General features: G+C 43.2%; 1 protein-coding gene across 1 annotated transcript in view; it reads right to left on the bottom strand.

The window, feature by feature from the left end:
- The window catches only part of angpt1 (angiopoietin 1), a 51503-nt gene extending 37145 nt beyond the window's left edge, over positions 1–14358 (bottom strand). Inside the window, exon 1 of the mRNA XM_076106051.1 lies at positions 13954–14358. Coding sequence (XP_075962166.1) covers positions 13954–14358 — 405 coding nt within the window. The remainder of the gene's footprint in view (positions 1–13953) is intronic.
- Between the last annotated feature and the right edge of the window lie 10830 nt (positions 14359–25188).

Below are 25188 nucleotides of genomic sequence, written 5' to 3'. Positions count from 1 at the left end.
ATCCCTGTAGAGGAATGCATGGTAGTTAAAAAAAGGGTTATAAAAAGCATGCATGAAAACATTAAAATCTATTGTACAGGCTTTAATGCCAAAGTCATTGCAACAGTAACCCCTGTAAAGAAAACCTCCAACACCCTTGCACCTAATTAAATCAAGGGCAGAGTCAAAACAGCAGGCTTCCCGTTTTGTTAGACTTTATAAGCTGTATCAACACATATTTTGGGAGTTAACCAAACTACAAAATGAAACATGGTGCAACTTGAGGTGGTGTCAAGTGCACTCAGCCAAATGATGTATTTTTCTTTCTTCGGAGTGAAATGCCACTTTTGATATTTAAAAAGTTAGCGAGGATTACTTGATTGTGCTGCTCACAAAGCCCAGCAGAGTGATGATCCTGTCGGTCAAACCATCCGGCGTCAGCTACCTGTATGTTGTAGCTAGACGGCAGTCGAGTACTGACCATACAGCTAAGGCTAGTCGATAAATAGTTGTCAGAGTTCCTCAGGGTTCCTCACAAGCGTGACAGAAAGCAGATGACAGCAAAACACAATAAAGACTTCAAGAATTTACTGAAATGAAACCAAACTGTGTCACTGTGTCACTGCATCAATGCAGAAATGTTCACGTCCCAATTGCGGCGCATCTTAGAATCGAGAAATTGTCACACTTTTGCGTGTAAGGATTAGAATTGTGAAAGCTGGTCTGGTTTTCCAGTTACGGAAAAACTTGGAATTGTACTTTAAGTGTAGTACTGATACCATTGTCTTTAGAGTAGGCCTAATCCAGAACAAGAGTAATGTCTGTACAGTAAGATGACCAGCATCAAATATTGTATCCTTTCAACATAATTGCGTAGCAGCCACTGGTACAGCTGTCACAATATTGTTTATAGCCCCCCTTGGACGGAGAAGTAGTTCCCCGAGAAAAGTACTTAAGGACCCATTTGACCTTCAAACACTGTACTAAACGATATATTTCACGTTTGACTCAAACCTCAAGCAGACGAAACCATCTCAACGTCTTGTGGTTTCATTCCACGTTGGACGAAAATAAATACAGCGAAGTACAACTTAAGCCTGAATGTATATTTTCACAAATCCTCCAGTTACAATCCTGCTCTCTGATGTCAAAGTGGGCCCAAAAATTAATCTAATTAATTATGCGTATCTGGCCGTATGGGAGAGGAAGTACTTGCACTCACCCAAGGCATGGGAATGTGTACGGAACCCAAACAACCAAACAAACTGGGACCTGCTCATTCATCTAGGTCTGAAACAGCAAGTACCAGCAGAGGGGCAGTCTGTAGACATCGTGACGCAGGTTGCATGGGAACTTGTCCTCGGGGACACATCCGGGCAGGAATGTCCCTGACGATGGATTTTTTCATTTTGGTGTTAATGCAATAGGCCATGTCAGTCTGCCCCTTTTGCTGAAGCACACAGGGATACCACAAAAAACCCTCCATCCCACGGAGGAGGCGTTTACATCCAAATACTTGAGATAGCATTCCAGAGTACCCTCTAAACATCACAGTGGGGGGGATTCCTCTGCCAAGAAGCTGCAGAAGAAGATGCAAAAGGACATGTTTTGTTTCAAGCTCAGCCATGACAGAAACATTACTGTTATGTATTAAAACCTCCGAGCCGGGCAACATTTCAGGGGAAGAAAAACCCCTGCTTCCAGCATCTGTGTGTGCCAGCACCACTATCTATCAAAGCTGGGTGTCTCGTCTAATCAAAACGAATGGGCGTTTAATGACGGGGGTTGTTTCTTTCAACATCGCGTTTGTGTTTATCTTTCATCCCGACATCCCATTAAGCGAGGACTCCGGAGTTTATAAACCGTCGCTGCAGTCGTCCAGGGTTACAATCACCACAGTGAAACTCCAACCGCAGCCGCGCAGTTTTTCCTCGCTTTCTCTGTCTGATGCTCTGCGTTATCTACCCCCCCCCCCCCCCCCCCCTTCGTTCTTACAATCTCTGCTTCGCCTTGCTTCTGTCACCAAAGACGGATCGACGCTAACGCCATCGGGTCCAGATTATGTTACTCACGCCGAGTCACTTTCCACTCTCACACTGTTGCTTTTGCTGGTAGCTAACAGACGCCGGGCTATTTATCACATCAGCGGAGACATGAGGCACTTTTAAGAATGGATGGTGGTACATTAAGGCAGTATGGAGTGTGTGTGCGTGCAGGCCTAAATTCCCCCCTTAAGTGATGCAGAAGTGACACTCAATCTAAACAAAAAGAAGAGATGAGCAGGAAGACGAGGTGCGGTAGCCAGACTAACATCTCCAGATGGAGCTGTTTCAGTCTGACCTGCGGTTCACCGCGGCTGTTGGAGAGGGGGAAAGCAGATGCTGCTGTTAGTGATAAAACGCAGCTCACAGACACTTTTCAAACCGCCGCAACATCAGAAACAGTTGCCGCTGTCTGGCCTTAAAGCCGATGATGGATGAAAAAGCTGATAACGCGTGTGTAGCACGTCTTTGTAGTCTGCTGCGATACAGCTCTTCCTAGCAAAGCCGCAGGATAAATATATTTGTGAGTCACGCATCTAAAATCAGTTGGAACAAGCATGGGAAACGTGCAATTTGTCGGGCTTTCCATTTTTCGGTGATTTACAGCATACTAAATGATGCAAAAATAACTCAGGAGGAAAGAATAGGAGGGTTTAGAGAAGCATAGATGACACATGGTGCACTGGATATATAACCCCTGGTCTTTCCTGTGCCCAGGTTTCTGTGTATTTTTACGCTTTCTTTGGCTAAAGTGCACCAGATGAGTGTGTAGATAGAAGAGGATGGCTCAAATGATCAAAACCAACTGCTGGGATCGTTATGTCAACACAATAAAACAAAACATCCTCGCACATCACACAGGAATTCCCACAGACCTCCAAAGCATAAACCATTTTTATGAACAAGGCATATCTTCACCAAACACAAACGGAACGGAACTGATCTCATCCTGTTAGCCTCTCGTACTTCAGGGGGTAGAGTACGGCGGAAATAGTGGTTGAATGAAGTACTTCCTTTAACTCTTAAATCTCACTTCAGGGTCACTTTAGCGGAGCTTTTGATTGAATGGCGTGCTCTACATCAGCAGATACTGTTTTCTCAGTTGGCATGGTATTGTAGATGTTTAGATTTCCATTCAAAGTAATTTTTGAACTACTCAAAAATGTTGGCTTTAAAGCAGAGAACTACGTGGACTGCCACGGAAATGTGAAAAAGGTAAATGGCCCTTATCTACAACCAGTGTTTGGTTTGTCCGTTCTGGGCTACCGTAGGAACATGGCGGCGCAACACAGCAGACTCTGTGAAGAGAACACGCTCCTTGTGTCGATATAAACGCCTCGCTTGAAGGTAAGAAAAACACAACGACACCAACAGATCCCCCTAAATGCTGCACACTCTGGCCCTTTAAAAGTACCTGGTGGTTAATGGATCTTTGTTTTCCTAGATCAAGAATGAACTTTGAAAACTTAACTTTCTTAACAGCCCAAGGACCTCAGCTGTATACTATTAAATATAAAGGAAATTAATCAAGCTAAAATATGTGTTGGTACACTCACTGTTGAGTGAGGACATACACGTAACTGAAGACAGGAAGTGTGTTTTCGACGTTGTTCAGAAAGGGTATCATTGGTATGACATGTGCTATTCTAGACATGATGCATCAGATGCACGCTACAGCCTCTTTTCAGTCGGAGCAAGTAACATCTCATTTGATTCTTTTACAGGCCATCAGTACGATGTCGTGCACGAACACGTGTGCAGAAACGGACATTTAGAGTGACACACATTCGTCTGCACAGACATGCAGAAGTCCACAAACACGCAGGCCTCTGGAGATTTAGCCTCTCTGTCGGCACAACCACTGCTAACAAGTCAATTTCAATAAACATCAAGAGCCATTTGTAAGCATTTGTATTTCGGTTGTAAACGCAGACCCCCAAAAAAAGCACATCCATCTGTTCGATCAATGAGAGATTTATGAGCGACTTCCTGTGAGGTCAACGCACGGCAGCACATTTCAGGGCCGGTCTGCGGGCTGTGATACACTTGTACTTTGGAGGAGCGATAAGTGTTAGGATACTTTGCTGTGGTTTTCCATCCACCAATGTGGTAGTCAAGGCGAAAAAACTTGAGCGAGGAAGAATACTTACATCTCATCTGCTGAAGGCCCATTTCATGACACCGTTTGAGGTCAACAAGCTACTGATCTGCACCAGTCGTGTTTACGTGGTCCTGTCATTTAGAGTGTAAAGTGTGCCAATGAATGAGGCAACGGATGCCAAAACATGTATCAAATATCGACATGTATTGCTTTAAAATGTTACAGTTTTTGAACAATTTTTATGTTCAAGGTAATTTATGCGGCTCAGAATACGTGATGTGTTACAGCCTCATGTTATCTTATTGAAGAGTGACCACAATCAGTTTCCACTCAATGGAGGATATTGATTTTATACATTTCCGGTAGAAGCTAAATCCCTTATTCCAGGCATCAAAATTGGTATCAGGCAAGAAAATCTTCATCAAAGCATGCAACACAAACGGGGTGCAGCAGGTGTTTTCCATCAGCTTATAATCACCTGCTGTGACATCGCTGACTGGGCCGTCAACCAAAAGCGCAACGAGCTGAGAGGACGAAGGATGAAAAGACTGATTTTATGAGGACTTTTGACATGCTCTGTAATGTGTTATTTTTGAACAGTGGAGAGGACGCATAACATGCTGTACTGTGTCACGTCTGTGGTTTCTGTGCAAACTCCGGCCCTGGTGCTGAATGTGAGAAGCCTGGCTCGGGTCCCGGACGAGGCAAACACAGTTCCAAAAGCAGGGTCGGGAGTGTGTTATCGGAACATATATGCAGATTTGTGGGTGTATATGAGCTTCTATATCAGTGTTTCTACTGCCAATGCCCCGTCCCCCCTGGCAGAAAGGAAATATAAAAATATTTTATTTACCTAATTCAGATGGATTCGTTTTGTTTCAGCTCAGTGTGAGAGTCTTTACTGCGTTTTGCTGCCGCACTAGTTTCTCTCCTCTTCTTTGATTCTTCACTGAGTCAAACCAGTTCGAGTCGACTTGCGTTTTTTATAACCAGTCTATGAACATTCATAAAAGCCCCGTTTATAAACGGGTTGCGGTGACGCGTCGCTCAATTCAGCACGTGTTACAAGATTTCATCTTCGTCCGTGCTGCCGTTGAAAATCCCAACATTCCCTGATTTTGCAGCTTTACTACAAAAGCTTTAAAATGCTTACACTTGACCGATAGACCGAGACCTTAGCGCCCTGAATTGTTCAAACCTCCCACAGAAAACAGAGACGGGTTCCAGACTGTCTACCATAACGATGTGTGGGTCTCACGTTGCAAGTTCATACATCACACGATATTCACCCACCGACTCTCCTCTCTCACCCACACCACAGGACAAGTGAGATTAAATAAATAAGTGAGGTAATGCGACACGGAGGCTTTAAGAACAAGTGGCTGCTATCCCACCACCACAAGAAGAAAACAAAAATAGAGAAGCCAACTATTAGTTATTTGAACATCTATCTAGCCCCCATTGTGGGGGACTGAAGCAGTTTATTTTTCACCCAGTACCTGTCTCTATCACTTTCTTTCTTTTTTCACCTTTACTTGCTTCCTGTCATCAGTTTTCCCAACGACTCAGATTGATTCTACAGCCCTCACTTTTCAGATTCAAGCATCTCTTTCAACTATCCGATTGCGCGTCTTTTTGTTTTCCTTCAGTTTGAAATCGTAGCAACACCAAATCCGCGGGGGCTGAACTCCTTAAAAAAAAGAAAGAAAGAAAGGTGGACCGGTTCTGTCCTCTGGAAGGCTCCCCAGCGTTGACAGACAAAGACATCCACTCAGAAAGCAACATCTGTCGGGACGAGTGAGAGAGACGCTGCGGGGAGAGTCGTCCTCAGAGGCAGCATGTGGGGAGGCTTCAGGAATTCTTCTCCCCACTTCAGACTTTACAGGACTTTTACATATACGAGTTGATGAAACTTAACAGTAAACTTCTAAATTTGATGAACATAAAATAGTGAGAGCATTTACAACTTGCAGTGAATTCAGATTATTCTCCAGCTCCCTGCCTGAAAGTACAGCAGGGGGAAAAAAACAAAACAGCGACTGACACGTTACTGTAAATTCCCACTGTGTGGACATCCTGTGGTATCCACTGTGAGCGGCTCAAATTCTCAAATGCGGTTTAGTTACTTCATGCCGTTTCAGTTCTCTCGAACTCCATCAAACCTTGATTTACAGCACCACATCGTGACTGAACCTAAAGCCTGGAGGAAAACAAATAGCAGCAGATACGGGTGAGTAATATTATCATCTGCTCTGTTTATCAAGAGTCATTATAAAGCAAAAAATACAACGAAGATAACAGGCGGTTCTGGGACTGAAACAAGTTCAAACACAGTTGTGATTTGCAGCAGGCCATGATAACGCCACAATACTTGCCCGTTATACTGCGCGCTCAGATTGACTATAATGTCTAATGTTTCGCTCCGTCTAACCTATTACTATCTAATGTTTGGCTCCCAATCACTCAGCCTTAGCAGTGGCAGAGATACAGCCATGAACCTTGTGCTCTTGGCTGCTCTTCTGACCATAACTTACACTCTCAGTACAAATGACTTCCACTGGCCTGCCCGGAATAATATTATCTATACTCATTCCTTAGAATAAAGCTCTTGCTCTTGTTCCACTCATTTTAAAAGAAAATATTTTAATGCCACAGTCAATATCACTGCAGAGCACTCACATTCACAATACATTAAATCTGCTGTAATCAGTGTCTTTATATTAACAATAGATCAAATGACCACATGTGTGCGCAAGGGGTGGCTTGTAATGACGAACCCACAGATGATTATCAGGTGACTGTGCAGTTCCTCTCAGCTCTATTTGAGTGTCTTTCAGCTTGTTGAAATGTTTTGGTTTACTCTCATGGCTCTCGTCAGTGTCTTTTAAATCACAGCAGGCAGCTTGTGCCATTTTTTAAAATATCAGCAATGATGTTTGACGTCGTGAAAGAGACAGTCATTTCACAGCCACACACAAAAAACATGTGTCAGTGAGTGAAGAAGACATAAAGTTCACAACTGCGAGTCCAAAATAAGTTGTGGAGAAGCAACCTTAAAAATATTTGGAACTACTAACTTAATCAGACCTTTATTATATTATAATTCATTCCCATGCAAGCTGCTCAGAGTAACCACCGTGGCCGGCTTGTCTGCCGACAGCATGGAGCTAAACTGCAAATGTTAAGAAAGGAAATCGGAATCCGCAAAAATCGGAAATCACAGCAGACAACAGACGGACAAAATGAGCAACTAGCTGTTGAACATAGTGGAACATTTAGCAGCATAAAAGTCAGATATTTCCCCCTAGAGTTGGTGGAGACCAAAAACAGAGCTAAAAAGAGAGTGAATATCGGACTCACATTAAACAGGGAGCCACGGAAAAGAAATGCTTATATGTCAATTTTGGGTACATAGCGGGTTTTGCTTCCTCCAAGTAGCCTAAAACAATCTATCAATGCAGGTTAAAGAGATCACTTCCATACCTGAGTGACACATTGCAGAGCACTGGCATTCATAAAACCTTCGGAAACCAAATGAAGAAAAATTTGCAACATTACGGGGATGAATGTACTCGAGGGCACACGGAAACACAAACCATCAGTGGAAGCTCTCAATTTATTTCACAGATGCATCGGGGGGTGCCAAGCTACAAGCTTTCAAGCAACAATGTTTTCAGAAGGGATGTCATAAATCCTGCGCGCATTTAGCCAAATGTATAACCTTATAATTAAAACAAAATAAATCCCCTATAAAGTGCCCACCAGAGAGCGATTCACTCCGATGAGTGATGGAAAAGGAACCAAATGCTTGTGTTATAGCAGCAATAAGGTAAACTAGACGGATTCAAGACGCAGAGAGAAAAAACGTCTTCGTTTATTGAGCTTTAAAGAGACGTAGGTGTACAAAACCTGCCTGCCCAATATCAAAACTTACAGCATGTTTAGGGCCACCGACTGCACTGAAATATGATTTCTGGAAAAAGAGGGGGGTCTCAAAACAAAGTGGTTTGCCATATTGAGCGTGACAAAACTACTAATTGCCCCCTTTTCCTGAAAATCAGGCCCATTAACAATGTTGGGCTCCGTTTTCACATCCATGTGGAAATACTGTGACATGGCCGTAATGTTTCTCCCTATTCCCATGACATGCTAAGCAGAGAGCTCTGTTTCCTTTTTGTTTTTAGTCATAGTGCTGGTATGGCCGAGACAACTTTTTTTTTTGAAGCTGTTATTGTAGTGTCCTTCAGCAATTTCCATGGTTTCCTTTTTACAAGTTTTCGGGGTCAGGAAGGAAGAGCTTTTTATTCCTCCGAGCATTTCTTAGCCTTTCTGCATCATCCGACTGTTGGTTTTGGCCCACATTATCAGTGAAAATAAACACTCATAGAGGCAGTCACCCCTAAAATAGATAGCTTTCTCCTTGGATCCCCAGGCATGCTGTGTGGCCCTCTGATAGCACTAAGGAGAGAAACGTATTCACCCTTTCTCGTATGAACTCCCAGTATGGAAGGGAAACAAGCTGCTGCACACATGTCGCTATATCCTTTCAAACCGCTGTTATTGCAGCACGGTCATGTTCGTCGAGAGGCAGAATGATGGGAATTACACAGGGATGAGACACCGTTGATAGTCTCTCCCCCCCTCCCTTTGTTCAACAGCTTAGTTTGGCACAGGCCATCCTGAAACCATGCTCTCAAACACTTTCTACTGTCTCCACCAGGATTGAAACGACAAGATCCATTACTTTCACTCCCAACACCAGAAACCAAATTTGGCTTGCTAAACTTCTATCTTGGCCAAAATGTTCATCGTCCATGACGTATTAGAGAAGTAGAAAGGATACTCTCAAAATGTGCTGTGAGATGTGTGCTTCATCTTAAACAATGCAACCTTTTCTTTATCTCGAATAACCAATCCATTCTCCGTTTCCAACAAGAGACTGAACCCCATTGTCCTTCAGCTCAACGAAAGCTCAGCAGCCTTGTAACAGGAACTAAAAAGAATGACGTATTACACCAATCTGTCCACTTACTACCTGTGGGTAGAGCTTTGTTTAAAAACCCATTACTTATTTTGGTAATGACGAAAAGTGCTCAGTATTTAGACAATTTAGCATATCACAGACTTATTCTGGGAAAAGTTCCAGTAGTTGCACATGTTCACAAAACGTGATATTTAAGGGTTTTGTATTTTTGTATGAAGTATGGTACTGAAAAGGCATTTAAATAGCTATCAATATCAGGTATGGAATCGGTACTAGTGTTGAAAATTGAAGATTTATACCACTCCCGTCTGTATAGTCAGAAGACAGTTAGCTTAGCATAAAGACCTGAGAGAAGGGGAAACCGCTAGCTCCAAAGGTAACTCATTTGACACCTCTTAAGCTCTTAAATGCAGGATGCAACTTTATATCTCATTTATTTAATCCATACGAAAACCAAAGTGTAAAAATTACAACTTACGGTTTTACTTGGGGTTATGTGCCAGACTTCTTGTTCGACCTGGATCAGTAACTTTCAGGAGGTAGTTGCTCCTGCTAAGCTAACAGTCTCGCATTCAACTCTCAACAGGATAGCAAATCAACTACTTTCCCTTTGTTGACTGCTGCCATCGATCCTTGAGCTACAACTGTTCAGGTGGTTCCAAAGTCTACAAGACCAAAGGAGAGCAATCCTTCGCCATGAGGGCTCGTAGATTTCAAAACCAGCAGCCTAAAGGCGCCTTAGACTGGTGACAAATAATAAGTTCATTGATTGTCACACTGTGCGAGACGGGTCTAATAGAGCCAGGGTTGCAATCTGTCACGGACCGTACAATGTCTATTTTGGGATGTTTTACGTGTTCAATGAAAAAGAAAGGAGGGGAGTGATTGTGAGTCAATTGCGGCCAAGAAAAAGAGGGCAACTAAAAATGCCTTTTTTAAAATGAGTTTGAGGCCCCTTGAGGCCAATTTTTTTTTATTTGCGATATTGAAGCAAATAGATAAGTTGACTTGACTTGGTTGCTTTAAAATGTCGTCACATTGTGGGTTTTTGTCTTTTGGTCCTGCATTTCTATTTCAGGCCATCTTTGTTGGACAAATGTAAGACCACCGTTCTATTATTAATCTCTCCAAAGATCAGCAACTTTTGTCTGAAACAGCCCAACATTTTCACAGTATTGATTGATTATTTTTTTGCTGTAGCCTACTTAATTTTGCAAAGCACCATGTTCTGTCAAGAAAGATGCTACACAACTAAAGGTTAATTGGTATTGTTTTATGTGTGCAGTAGCTTGTTTCCTGCTGCATCTCCTCACTGACAGTAAAGCCTCCTCGCCTTGCAGGCAGGCCACAGAAGTAATTCTTGGACAAACACAAGTCACCTTTGACTGGTCAGGAATGTTATCAGGGTCCATATACTCTACCTCGGGTTGAAGGAAGGAAAGATCTCAGACTTAAAATGCTTCCCCAGCAGCTGTTTGCTGCATCACTCTCCCTGTCTACCCCCCACACTGGACTGAGCACCCAGGCACGGGAGTGCTATCTGAATCTCCTCGGCCCGTCTCTTTCATCAGGAGCTGGAGCGATCATCAGGGCGAGCTTTCTCTTAGACAAGCAGTAAAAAAAAAAAAAACGCTGGCGTGATTAAGATAGATAGATAGACTGGCTAGGACACTTAATCTTCTGTCCAATGAAAAATGTTAACTGCAACCTGATGTCCCCCCACCCATGCAGAGCAATTAGGCTTAATTACCACTGTGTGTTTAAGTGTCCCCTCTGAACTGTCTACGCCAATTCTTTTTTTGTGCTGATCTTTTACTTGTTACTTGTGTCCAATGTTTTTTAAACAACATGCATCCAGGGAATTTTGAAGAGTATTTGCACATTTAAACATGTTTTTTAAAGGTAGAAACTAAATGACATAACAGTACTTTGATGAAACACATCACGGCAAAATTTCATGGTTCAAAATGGCTCGAAACGCCATGTATTGTTTTAAATCAGCCCTAATCCTGCAAAGCTAGCGGCAGCGCTAAGTCCCTGCTCCCCGCCAATAGGAGACGGGAGGCGCTAGGGTTTGAGCTCGCTGAATTCAAGTTGCTAACAGCCATGACGGTCTGTTTCTGAAGCTAACGCCCACTATCCTCCTGGCAAAGTAGTCCCTAAATGGCGGGAAGTGAGGCGGAGGGGCTGGGTGTGTAATCATGGTCTTATTTGTGGTCTGATAAACAGTAAATTCATTAAATTTAGTGGCCCATGCTATATTGCTAATTTCCAAGCTAATGTAGCTTTCATATTTGGCGACACTGCGTCAAGGCCTTCGTTATACAAAAGTGGGCGTGGTTTTATCTTTCAGTCCCTTGCCCACTTTTTTTGCATTTTTTCAAAATTATGCAGTGGGTGGACTTAGTTTCAGACCCGGGGGTGAAGTTTAATTTAACTCTGTTTGTCTCATATTTCTAAATATAATCTGCTAACTATTACGATAGAACATGATCTTTGAATGTACTCAATATTGGATTTTTAGAAATAAAATTTTCTTTTTTAAATGACAAATGTCTGCGGTCCAGCAAGCCTCCACAGTGTCAAGGAAAGAGGCATGGTCGGTGGTGATGGCAGACGTTTTCATACGCTGCCGTTTTCGCGTCTGAGGAGGGAGTTACTCGAGAGGTCTCATTAGTCAAACCTTCGGTCTACCAACGCCGCCGTTCTGTTTTCATAGTATCACTTGTACTATCACAGACGGATGAGGTCCACTGAGCAAAGATAAAGCCGGTGTTATTTCACCCCTGGCCTTTCTTGACACATTGATCGCTTTTAGGAGCCATGCGGAAAGACACACAGGTTTACAGACTTCAAATAGTGAGCTGGTGCTGAAACTCACCTATAAAAAAAAAAGCGCTCTAAAGAGAAAAAGTGCAGATTTTTGCAGTTTACACACACACAAACACCATGTTTTAAACCTTGACATACACCATATACAGTGAGTTCCTCCTCTAAACTGAGATAAAGTCAGTGGTATTCTGTAGAGTCCAATGATAAACTGATATTATACATATTATTATAAGCTGATATTTCAGATTCTGCCATGTAAACTCAAAATACCTCTCATACAATGTTTCATTTGGATTTCTATCTGCTCCGTGGTTTAGTGAGGGAATCTGAATTTCTCCAACACTGTACCTCCTAAATTACAAACTCAATCAACATCTCGCTGTGACCAACGCCTATAATTGATGAGGAATGACTATTTCCTCCAACCTGAGGAGTGAAAAGTTTACCGAGAGTAAATGAAAAGCAGGCGCACAGGAGAGAAAGACACATTTGGGAGGACACGCCGATTGCTAATGAATTTATTCCCCAGTCCCACTGCTGTCCATCAAATCCATCGGGTGTTATCTGCGCATGCATTTGCTTCGCACAATTAATCAGATTGAACCTGCTAATCTTGCTCGAGAACAACATTGTGGGAAGTTGAGGAGCCGAATCTGGAAGTTTGTTTATTTGATTCGTGTATTCATTTCAGCGAGATAGTCTCGCTCTCTTTGGAGACACAAAGTCTCAAAGCTTAGAAAAGCAGAGTGCCTGCCAAGCCATATCAGCGATGGCCTCGCGATGATTCGCAGCTCATTAACATTACAGTGGAGCCATATTTGAACATAGCCAACACCTCAGTGGATCTATAAATACATTGTAATTCGGTTGTTCAGGAGTGATTAAATTAGTTACTTTATGTCACATCAGCTCAACAAAATTGAGGATTATATTCTGGAGAAAAATACAGGCCAAGAGATTTTTTTTCTTATATGGGAGTCTGGATTTTGAAGTTATGTCCTTGCCTTGAATAAATAAAAGGGAGCACTCTCTTTCTCTGTCTTTTTCCTCCTCTGAGCGTCTCTAGGGACTCTCTCTGACTTCCTGCCATTAAAGAGACAGCCCACTGGAAAACAAGGGGTGACTGACATATAACTACCTCTGCTGTACGGCCGACGCTCTGCGCAACTCAAAAGGACATCTGTGGAATTTACACAAAGGGTAGTTTACTCAGGACAAAAAAAATAGAGAGATAGAAGAATAACGTAGATGTGTTTTCTGGACGGATACGGAGCAACAGACGAGAAGAGATGTAGCGGTACAAGATGTCTGTGGAAGCTTAAAAAAAACAAAGAAAAAAAAATCAGACAGCTGTGAAACATCCAGAACAAAAAGTTTGATTCAGATAATGTACACAGTTACATAACAGCATAGCAGGGTTCATCTAAATTACATTGCTAAATCTGTCTTCTAGACACATTTCGTTGTTGGATAGAAGCTTTGTTATGACAAATAATCAGGAATAAATAAATACAGCTGTTCTGCGAATTGACAAAAATGCAATTTTGAGTTTATCCAATTATGACATCGAAGGCAGAGCATCACGCCACCTCATCCGGACAAAAAATAAATAAATCTCAACCTCCAAAGCACATAAAACAACGTGTCGACTACGAGAAAACCGCAAACATGGCCCCGCTATTTAGTCTGAGAGCATTGTCCAGAGACCAAAAACAAGTTATCTTGTGAACCCACAAACAGACCACACACGCACCCGCGGGAACACAAATATCTCAACAAATATATACTACGGCATGACCACTTCAAAAGGGACAGATCCGGTCTCATGCAGGGCTGTTGCAGATGTGATTCAAAACACAGGGAAATGTAACTGCATTCCTATTTTGATCCGTCACTAAGAAAACATGATGTGATATCAAACGGTTGATTTTATTATATTTTTTAAAAGGACCACTCTGTTGGTCGACTTTGTTTGGCGCTGCATTGAAACACTCTCCCCATCCCTCACTCCTTACCTTCTGTAGCCACTGGGTATAATTCTCCATAATGTGCTCGAGCTGCTGGATCTTCTGGCTGGGGAACTCGGGCTCGAGCGGCGGAGCGTCTCTCTGGAGAGAGTTGCCGCTGTGCTGCGGGCTGCCGGCTTTCGCCTCCCTGCAGGAGCCTCCTCTGGCTCCCTCGCCCTCCGGCAGGATGAACGTGTAGGTGCACTGGCCATGCTGGATCTTGTGAAAGCGTCGGTTACTACTTCCTCCAGAACTGCTGCTGCTACTGCTACTGCTGCTGCTGCTGCTGCCACCTGTGCTGCTGGTGCTGCTGCTATCCGTCCCTCTGCGCTGCTCCCCTCCTCCGCAGCTCACAATCACCAGAAGTGCCGCCAGGGAGAGCAAGCGGCGGCCAAAGTTGTACCACAGCATCATTTGAGCCTGGGGGTCAAAGTCGCAGGTGAATCGGGTTCTCGTGCCTTTAGCCGGTCCTTCTTCGTTTGACTAAATGTGTACCTTTTAAAGCTGGATCAGAAAGTGGTGGGGTGCATCGTTAGCCTGTGTCATCCATCCTGACAGTGGACCTCCAGCGTTGAAAGCTACGGCTTCTCTCGCCGTTGGACATTTACGCATGCTGCGTCTCCAAAGCTCCTTTCAAGTTCTTGTCCTGGCGGGAGAAGTTGTACACATGTCTTGCAGAGTGACAGCTTGGGTACAAATCCTTACGCTCCTCCAGTGAATGAAAGCCAGACGCAGGGTGCATGCATTTAACGATCTGTGCATTCAGAAATAGGTGCAAGCTGGGATGGTGGCGTCAGACCTCCCCTGGTCTCTCTGCCTTCCCTTCCTCCTCTGCTCTCTGACTTAACGACTGGGGAGAGAGTGAGAGAGAGAGAGACGCTCACTCTGAAGAACAAGCTGCAAGCTTTTCAGCACGCTCTGCGCCTGCCCCTCGCAGAGCCTGCAGAGGAATGCGAGTGTGTGTGCACGAACGAGTGTGTGTGTGTGTGTGTGTGAGCCTGGCAGAAAAGGGACCCCAGCACAGAGGATGTGCTTAGACTATGAGGATCGGTTTACAGGCCCTGCTGACTGCTGGCTCATGTGGTTGACCTGCCTTTTCTGTGTGTCGACACAAAAAAACTTGAGATACAACTTCACTCCCCTCTATACTGTACAATGACAGGTGCTATATCACAAGTACACCCGAGGGAGGGACGTTTCGAGGTGTTTCCTCAATATTCTTTTGTTCAAGAGAAAACCGTCATCATGGCAAGTGCGATCTTCTTTTAGTTAAAGCCATGTAATGTATTTGCATTCTTTATACTTTTCTTTGTAGTAGTTTGCATTGTCAGTGGCGTAGTGACACCGTATTCGAGTGGTATTTGATTCACAGGAGACGTGAATGCATGTACGTACTGAATTCAATTTGGGCGCGTTTGTGATTGTGAGTATATAAACTGATATTTAAATAGTCCGCAGATTTTCATAATGCCCATAAAACTAAGAAAATACACAAGTTGCTCGTCTTCTTCTCCCAGTGATCGATTAAACGTGTCATTGGCAACTGTGGGACTTCTTAGCATTACCACCAGCAACCACAGGTGTCGCCAAATCAACCACAACTGAAATCTTAAAAAGAGTACTCGACCTATTTAGCATTGCACTGCTATAACATTGTTGGAGTCATGATGGACAGTTTAAAAAAAATAAGGTATTGCAATTGATAGAGATATTTTTTTATTTATTCCATAAATTCTCTTTCCTTGTCAATGCAACTCGAGATTTGAGCGTGTAATGCTAGTAGCGGCTAATGTAGCCTCGAGCAGAAATGAGGAGCTCTGCTTACACAGCTCTGGTAAACTCCCTTCTTTCCAACTTCACATCCCCAGATTATTTTTTTATCAATTTTAAACGTGTGGTCTCCAGCCTCATCCGACACTGACTCAAGTGACATCACTTGATGCATTTCTCCTTCTGAGGCTTTAAACTTCAGTATTTAAAGAAAAAGCAGAACCAATTTGAATGTGGGATTCTGCAAAGACGGCAAAAAGCTCTGCTCTGATTTACTCTCCGGCTGTCATCCACCCACTATATCTCCATTACACGCGCTGTCCCTACCTTCCTTCATTTCATGTCGGCTACAGTACGCCGCTCTCCCACCCGGCCCTTCTGCTGTTATATTTTCAAGAAAACAAAAGTGAAATCCAAGAATGAGCAGTCGAAGAAGGAATGTGTCTTCATCATTAGGCCAGAAGAAGGAGCAGAGTGAGGGAACACAGCACTGAAAGGCTCTGGGTCGAAGGTCAAGTCCTTGTTATGGACAGTCCATTAAAATCTCTGATTCGGGGAGACACAGATGTCTTCAAATCTGGCCGGGCTTCAACATTCCTCTCGAGTCCAAAACATCCAAATCTGTGTGACGGTGCATTGCGCTCGAGTGTGCGTGTCCTCCTACTCCTCAGAGCGCCATTTTGCACACGTGTTTACCGTCTCCGGGTGCCTCCTCGTGCTTACATGTTATACTTAGTCTGCACGGTCCTGCGTGTGGGCGCGTTTGATGGATTGTGTGTATTCGGTGATAGTAGGGGGCTACAAAAAGTCGGGCGCTCCGTGTGGGAGCTGAGGGGCGGTGTGAACGAACGCATGAAGGAGACCTGAGATAACAAACCCTTGGAATAACCCAGACTGGCCCGAGACACAAAGCATGTGCAAATATCTCTTTGACGGTGTCCCAAAATCTGGGCGCCAGTTACCATTGTCCAAGGGAAACAAAGTGGGAGATAATCTGCACCTCTGCATGTGAAATTAAAACTACACATCACTTTTATGAAGAGCTACTCAAAAGACTCACTGATGTGGGAAATGGTGTAACGTCTAGTCTTCTGTCAACGATAAATTTACTTAAATTATTGATTGAGTTTGCTAAATCTGCTCCCCTGAATAGTCAACATGTACTGTATGTACCCTTCAAGTGGGAATTCAAGACGTTTTTTTTTTTTTACAAGATTCTTGTTTTAAAAATCAGTCCGCTGCTACTGACTCACGGGGCTAACGCTAGCTAGCGCGCTACAACTGAAAAAAGTCCACTAGTTACACTTTAATTTCAGCCGGTAATCGTCAGTTGTCGGGCAGAAATGAGGTGCTGAAGTTTATAATATGACATAAGTTTCAAGTAGTGGTTTAATATGTACGGATTCCCGCCTTTTTAGCAACGGTGGTAAGAAAAAAACAGCGATCGTGGCATGTCTAAAAGTCAGATTTGCTCCCTGTTTGTTTTTCTGCAGATCTGATTTGTGACTCAAAACTGTGATAGGATCCAAACGGTGACTTTTGTGAGTTTGTGATTTCACGTCGGAAACACCAGTTATCATCGTAAAGGACGTGCTGTGAATGAACCGCAGATAACTCAACAGGCTTAGTAACTACGGGGGACGCTTCTTAACGATCGGTCACTTCTACGTGGGCATATGCATGGAGAGTTAGCATTTGATAATAAATTGTGCACATGCACAAAAAACATTTTGCAAAAGCAGACTCAACATTCTCATATTTTGCTGCATCACAGCCAGCATTGGACTTGTCCAACTCGAGCGAGATTGTTTGGAAACACAAGCTGCTTATATTTATGATAGGGTAATGGAGTGGTGTAATCTCAGATCTGATTTCCTACTGGAATGTAAACTTATTGAGAAAACAAACCCGGTGTTCAAAGCTACAAGAGTACAATCATTTGCTGACCCTTTGAGGTCCCGGGCTTGTCTGTCCTGTACTTCCTGTCCCATACATACATCCAACACACACCCAGTGTAGTAAAATGCTATGCAATCATTTTGCTGGTGCCAGTCAAATACAGTGGAGGTCATGTCAGTTGTGAGAGGCCTTGAGGCAGCTGGCCTTCATGGGAATCTGGCTTATGTTGTACTTGTGAAAGGTTTGGGAGGACGTTTTGTACAGCTCAACATCAATCTGAATGACACTGCCATCCGCATGTGATCTAAATTTGAATACGTGATGTGGGAGTTTTTACATCTTTTTCCAGTCGCATCTGGTGTGGTAGCGGTCGCTTACCAGTTAAATAAAGCCATGGAAGCCATTTCCACTGGGGAGTGGGGAAAAAATTATATTTGTTCACCCAACATTAAGTTTAATATTGATATAATGACTAAAGCTTTTTCATTGTTTTATTAGGTCTAGTTCTATAAAACTAAATGCAATAGGCAGGGTGAGCACATTAATAATACAGCAATTCTTTTGTACAATTATTTAAAAGTATCCTGTATCTGGGGTTCTTCGTTTGGCCACATAGGTCACTAGGTAAGGAGATCGGCGATTGCAGACCGTAAATAAGAGCAATAAGACCTCCAGCTCAACAACAACACACGACTGCTGACTTAGAACAATAATAGAAGCAAATATATTCATAAAAGGTCCTCCGTTTAGTTTTAAATTCTCTGTTACACTTCCTTTTTTTTCAAATCAACGTATTCCTTTCCTTTAGAACCCAAATTAGTTTCACTTATATTCACCAACTCAAATGTACCATTGAAATGAAATTAGAAACAAATAAATATACAAATTAACAGAATCTGAATGCTTTAGGCTAATCAACGTTAATTGGAAAGACACGGCCAACGGGGTTCCTCCTAACGACAGCTACTCTACGGCTTAGCAGTTTTCTCAGCCTGTCAGCTCCACTCAGTTTCACTTCTTTGTTGAAAATCTTAAGTTATACGAACTTCTGTCACTCACCTGTCTTGAGTTGCGTGCCGTGGAGGTTGGGGGCCGGCGGTAATTGATTTACCTTGGAGTGCCTACCAGTAGTCTGCTTGCTTTACAGATGTAGGCGGACATCTGTAAAGTGGGGCAACATATAAGAGATGGGTTACAATATGAAATATATATATATATATATATATATAAAATCGGTTAAGTCTTATGAGGAAGAAATATGGATTTGACATTTTGGTGTGTGATATATATATATATATATATATATATATATATATATATATATATATATATACTTTTTCTATTCACTGTGAAATGTATCATTTATAAATGTGGCTCTTTAATCTTCCATCCCTGGCCAGGACACAACGAAACCCACAAAGATTTACAAATGCAGTTGTCACTGGATGCAGAAGACAAAAAGCGCTCCGTTTGACTCGAAAGACAAACCTCAGCAACTCATTCAGACACGCTTGAATAGCTTCAGCACTCTCAGTGTTTGCCCGTTTCTTTTATCTCCGATAATTTGAATTTGATTAAGCGGTTACATAACCGAGCCAAAACACTGATGGCACCTTTTCATTGGTCAAGGTTTCACCTTTTGTCATGGTGAAGGTGATTAAAGGGAGGCACACACACACACACACACACACACACAAACTCAAACAGTGTCATGGTAATGCTGAACCAGTGCCAGCATCTACGCCATTGAATCACCAGCAAAAGGAACTTTTTACAAGTGCAAATGCGGGTCGATCTTGTATTATTCTCCTGTTTTTGAGTTGAGAGCGGATTTGTCATATTCTGAGTACCTTCTGAAAGATCCACAGTCCGGTCTACAGAGGCCCTGGGGGACCATTCATCTCACAACAATAGCCTTGAGTGATGACTTCACTTTTCACACTCAATGGCTCAAAGGTGAGAGTTGAGGAACTATACATTTGTGTTTTCTCCGAGTGGATTTCGACTTTGTGCGGGATTCTGTCTGAGTGGATGTGCCGAAGGGCAGGTTGTGAGAAAAGAGTTACACTGGTGGATTACTCCCTGGAACCACTTCAACAACTTTGCAATAAGCCTACAGAGTCATAAGATCACGTTTTTAAGCCTGTTTACAGGAATCCTTTTCGAAAATAATACTGAAGCTCAACCACCAACGGTTTTCCCTGTAGAGACAAACATAAAAGGATGAAGAGGAAAAGCAGATATCCAGCTGAGTATACAGTTGAACAGAGGCCCAGTAAGAACCGTTTTGCTTTGCCACACCCTTTGGAGAATGGGATTAGAAATTAAATCCATAATTCCTCACAGAACTGTTTCCAATGAAGAAAAAAAAAGAACATTTTACTAAAATAGCAATATTTGGTTAATGGCCTGTCGGGTCGGTCATTATCAGGTCAACATTTTAATTTTCCTACTTTGTTCTATGGAAATTTGCAAAACTAATTGCTATCAGCTTCTGCTGTACTTTGTGTTATGTCCAAGTTAGCTAATGTCATGCTGTGTTCAAGACAACTCGGAACTTGACAATTTCCGACCTGTTAGAAAAAGTGCAATGGAATGCCACTTTTAGTTGTTCGACTTCACACAACGGAAGCGCACATCGTAAATGGTAAACCATCAACTAAAAGGCAATGTTGTGTATATTTGCCTGTATTAAATAAAAAGAAAATACATACTATATCGTAAAACCTGCTCTGCATTTAAATTGATGTCAAAATACGTCGCCATGTTATGAGGTAGCTGCTTACGATAAACAATCTCTGAACGTTATCTCCTCTGCACAAAAGTTATTTGGTAAAACATTGAAAATGACAGAAAAAATGTGGAGGCTGCACTACGGAGAAATCATTTGTGTGTAAACTTGCCAAAGAAACAGTTTGTCACGGTCAGCCATTGTTTGTATTTACACTTTGGCATCATGCAATTGGACTGCTTTGAGGTCGGACACTTGAAATTTCATCTGGGTAATTTCCGTCCACCGAGTTCTGTGGAACGCAGCATTAGCATGCTAACATGCTGAAGATGGTGAACGCATGTTAGCATTAGCATGCTAACATGCTGAAGATGGGGAACGCATGTTAGCATTGTCATTGTGAGCATGTTAGCATGCAGACGGTAGCATTTAGCTCAAAGCACCTCTTTGACCAAACTTTAAAAAGTCAAAAAGTTACTGACAATGCAGATACAAACATAGTGCTTGGAGATTGTGAAGAATGTTTCATTGTCATCGATAGTGGCCGGACTAAATTCTGCTGCAGCAGCAGATGATTTGATGGATTTCCTAAACAACCCATTGTGACACGTTCCCGCCTGGAGCCATGATGTCATTGGGGTGAGACCACTGGAAGAGTGACACCGCGGAGCCATTAGCACAAGGTGGCTGTCATTCTTCGTTATATCCCCCCTGGTTTTCCGAGTCTGCGCTCACCACAGGCATGGCCTCTATCTCCTGTCAGGGCAGCCATACACAATCCTTGTCCCGCCTCCAATTCTCCCATCCTCGACTCATGAAGGTCAGGCCGAGGTGAACAGAAAAGTGTGGAGGTTTCTGTCTGTCAGTATGATGTTAAATCTTTTATTCCACTTCTTACTTAGCAATAGAAAGGGAAGGAGAAGTTAGGAAAAAAGGAGGCATCTCCTGATGGCCTCACAGTTAGGGGTATGGCACCATGGTAGCACAACAAAATAAATGACAAAACACCAGAAAGAATAGAAACAAGGGCAAAAACTATTTAAAAAGATAGATGAGTGATTTTCCAATTTTCAATTTGAGACCTCCGAGAACTTCTGCAGTTTGTTTTACCTCTTTGCTTTACCAATTTATCACTACAGCAAAACTCATTTCAAAGTTCTCGTTGATGTGTATATCTCTGAAGATATATTATTATGTGTTGCATGGTACCGGTCCCATCTGAGGTGCCCTTTCCCAACGACTCACCCTCACGCTTTAGTTTACTTTGTCTATAATGTGTACAGTGGAATGATTTTCTGCAAATCGCTGGGATCGAAATTTGTCCCAATGTAGTTGAACCCTGCTTTCCGTTCGCAATCAAAAGCAAACCCCATGTGAAAACAAGCCCGCAAACAAAATATGACCTTTGCTGCTGCAATGCTCGGTTATTGCAAAGGTCAGACGAGGGTTTGGCAGCAATCGAGGTATCTGCAACGCTATTCTGGGTACGCAACTCTCTGCTCTGTAAACACTGGACAATGCAGGTCTGCAGAGGACAGAAACACTGAGACAAACTAAAATGAGATACAGTCTGCAGGCATACAAACACACAATGTTTTGGACACACAAGCAGAATGGAACTTGAGGCTTCAGAAGTCTGTTATTGATAAGTATCTTAGACCGATAGCAACAGAAACAGTGACAAGAATAGACACAACTGGCCGAACCTATAACCACATCCATCTAAACACAATATAAAGCATACGAACCAGGCATCTCTTTTCCCTTTGGACAATAAGTGGGGCATAAATAAGAAAGGCAAACTGTTTCAGTGGATTTCTGTAATGACAAACACATTTCTGTGGCGATCGTGGGTCCATGGTTCATGTTAACTTTGCCTTGGCCACCTTTGTTGCAGAGATTCTGATAAACAAGGACTTGCCCAAAACAACAGAAATCGAGGCAAGCTTTCCAAACAAACATGATTTTTATATGACTTATTTCAAACGCTTTTCTCCGAGTCCAACCAAAGCTAAACACTGGCAACCCTCTGGTTATTTATGGCCCACTGCAAAGACATCAGGGTGAAATTGCCAGCTTGCGTTAGTCCTCATTTCCCTGAATGGAGGTGTCAAGTGCAAAGTTTTTCCTTTTATCGTCGTTTTAGTTTTAATTAAAAGTTCTTAGTGCAAGATTAATGACAGGCAAGAGGAGGTACGGCAGGAAAATTATCATTTGATTAACACCTGAAAGTGCCGTTTCCTGCAATAAAGAGTCTTCAATCGCCCAATAAAACTCTTTCACTATAAAGCTCAGTTCATATTGCACTGTATATTACAGTGTTTACTCACTGGATTTAAAGAGACTACGGTGGCTGGACCTGGGACCCGCAAAGGAGAGAACATTTAAATTTAACACAATCAATTGTATAGATACGAGTGGTGATAACACAGCACAAACATCACACCCACAAAGCATGGTATATGAGGAGCAGTACGTTTCATCGCGGGTCTGATGGGTCGCTGACATCGCCAGCGACCCCCGACGCACTGAGGACAGCCCGCAGAGTTGACGGTCGCACCGGGAGCAATGTGCCCTGAGAGAGCCAAAGTCCACGTCCCTTGGAAGCGGCGAGGTCCAGGTAACGAGTGCTGTAAAGCTCACGGCCGAAGCCTTGAGCCACCTCCACTCCAGGCCTTCCCAGCCGATTGCGGAGCACTGCCACCGAGGAAATGCGAAGCTCATAAGAGAAAACGGGATATATAATCATCCCACGGTCCGCTCCCTGTTTCAGTGCGTAACTACAGGACCCTTGCCCGTCACATTCCTCAGCCTTTAGCTAGTCTATTCTCTATGTATATTCTTCATCCAGATCAGATAAAGTGAAGTTTAGCAGCAGGCTGACACCTAATACGAGCTGATGACCGCTGATATCACCATGATCCCTTTACACTACGTGTAGGGTTACACAGTCGGATATGTTGTTCGTAAACAGAAACATGCTTTTCTGTCAGTCACAGCAGCACAGCTAGACTGCCTCGGTGTTCGTCAGCGCTCCATAGCGGCCATCAAACGATGTAACCTGATCCGCCGCAGACATGGGGCAGCAAACGCGGCTTTTAATTCGCGATAACCAATTTAGCCCGGCTACTTGGACCACTGTTTGACATCGATCACGACGACGCTGATGGAGGCTCTTTCTGTTGGCCTCAGATGGGCTACATTGTCCAGCGTCGCACATCAGAGGAGCTATATCTTCTTACTTACTCTGCTAATTTCGCCTGCTGGCAAGCGTTGTTTGCTCTCTTCATCTTAATGCACAGCCAGCTCGCTGCCATTTGTCATGTTGTATTTTCTTCCGCGGTAATGGGGCCAGCCGGTCCTCCTGACACGGGGGAAGGAGCATGACATCAGCGCGCGGTTATTTTTCTGGACTTGACCTGCCTGTGGAATCAACAACACATATTGAGTCAGTGCGTAGGTGTGTGTCGCGTGAGATCATGCATGTGAGAGCAATAAATACTTGGGTCTGTTCAAGCGCATGTTGCACGCACATAGGAAGTACACCCTTGTCCGAATATGCACACATTTCCACACGTACGCCTCCCATGTTTCACTGTCCACTCTCTTTCTTTTTCGGATGATGCATGGCGGTCTATCAAGTGGAGATGAATGAGGGAAGGGGCGGCGTAAAACTTCCTGCTTCACCTCAGCGCCCACTCCCCTCTGATGACTCCTAACTGTATGAAGGATGGAGGGTAGGGAATCAGATAAGAGGCCCGGTGAACAAGGCTGGGTCTTTGTGCTTCACTGTCCGCCCCACCTACACCTACTCACAGCTCTGTTTGTGGGTTTTATGAAGTATGACACAGCCAACACCAGACCTGAGCAGGGTTTTGTCGATTCAGTCACGGTGGTAATCCTTTAATGGATGGAGGGTTAGTTTGCAGAGGGCCAAAGAATGTTCACAAAGTCTTTGCGGTGTCAGGTAGTGCAATAATGTAAAGACTCTCCGGGAAAGATGGATCGGTACAATGTTGTTCTCGACGCAACATCCATCTTTGAACCTGTGTTATCTGGGAGTGATGAAGCGATACAAACTTAATGCAGCTTACTTTGCAGCAAGCACAGTGGAGAATACTGATGTGATTTATAAAATTCCAGAAAAAAAGGGTTGAAGTTCCCTTAAACTGTGTGATTAAATGCTACTAAAAGTCTGTGACATCAATCAATTGTTCAAAGAATGTTCATGAAAGGTGCACAGTGGGAAATTGATATTAGCCAGCATACAGTATAAGTTATAAAGGTGCGAGCATCGGCTCATACAACAGAGCACTTGCTATAGATTTTTTTGGCACAGCAATAAACACCAAATATGTTCACTTTTGTGAGAAGAAAAATCATGAATAAACTCTAAAATGTTGGCAGTTGTCTTGTTTCATGTGCTGAAGACGTAAATATTTGCTTTAAAAAACCAACAAACAGAAATATAAATCAACTACACATGGCCACCAAGCCCCATGGGTCCAATCTCTCTTTTTCATCGTTTCAGACACAAACAGAAGCATCTGCATCTGTTCACCATCTCCCCTCATCTGTTCTTGGTCAAGCAATACTCTGATGGGGTATGCTCGCAGAAATAGAACGGGAGTAGAACCGTGCAAAAGAAAATGACGATTGTTGTTGGTTTTTTATGGTGACAACACGTGTCAATGGGGCGGTAAAGTGGATGGCTGGTTAGTTGGCTAAGTAGCTGGTCCTTCTCCAGAGCGGCTGGGAGCGAGGCGGAGGGACAGTTAGAACCGGCGCTGCCGCTGTTTGGGCTAATTTTCCATAACCAGGGTAGCATAAAAGCATGGTAGAAT

This window comes from Anarhichas minor, unplaced genomic scaffold (assembly GCF_050575085.1).
Source record: "Anarhichas minor isolate MPS153535 unplaced genomic scaffold, ASM5057508v1 ptg000033l, whole genome shotgun sequence".
Lineage (NCBI taxonomy): Eukaryota > Metazoa > Chordata > Actinopteri > Perciformes > Anarhichadidae > Anarhichas > Anarhichas minor.
This window is presented reverse-complemented; position numbering and strand designations above follow the sequence as displayed.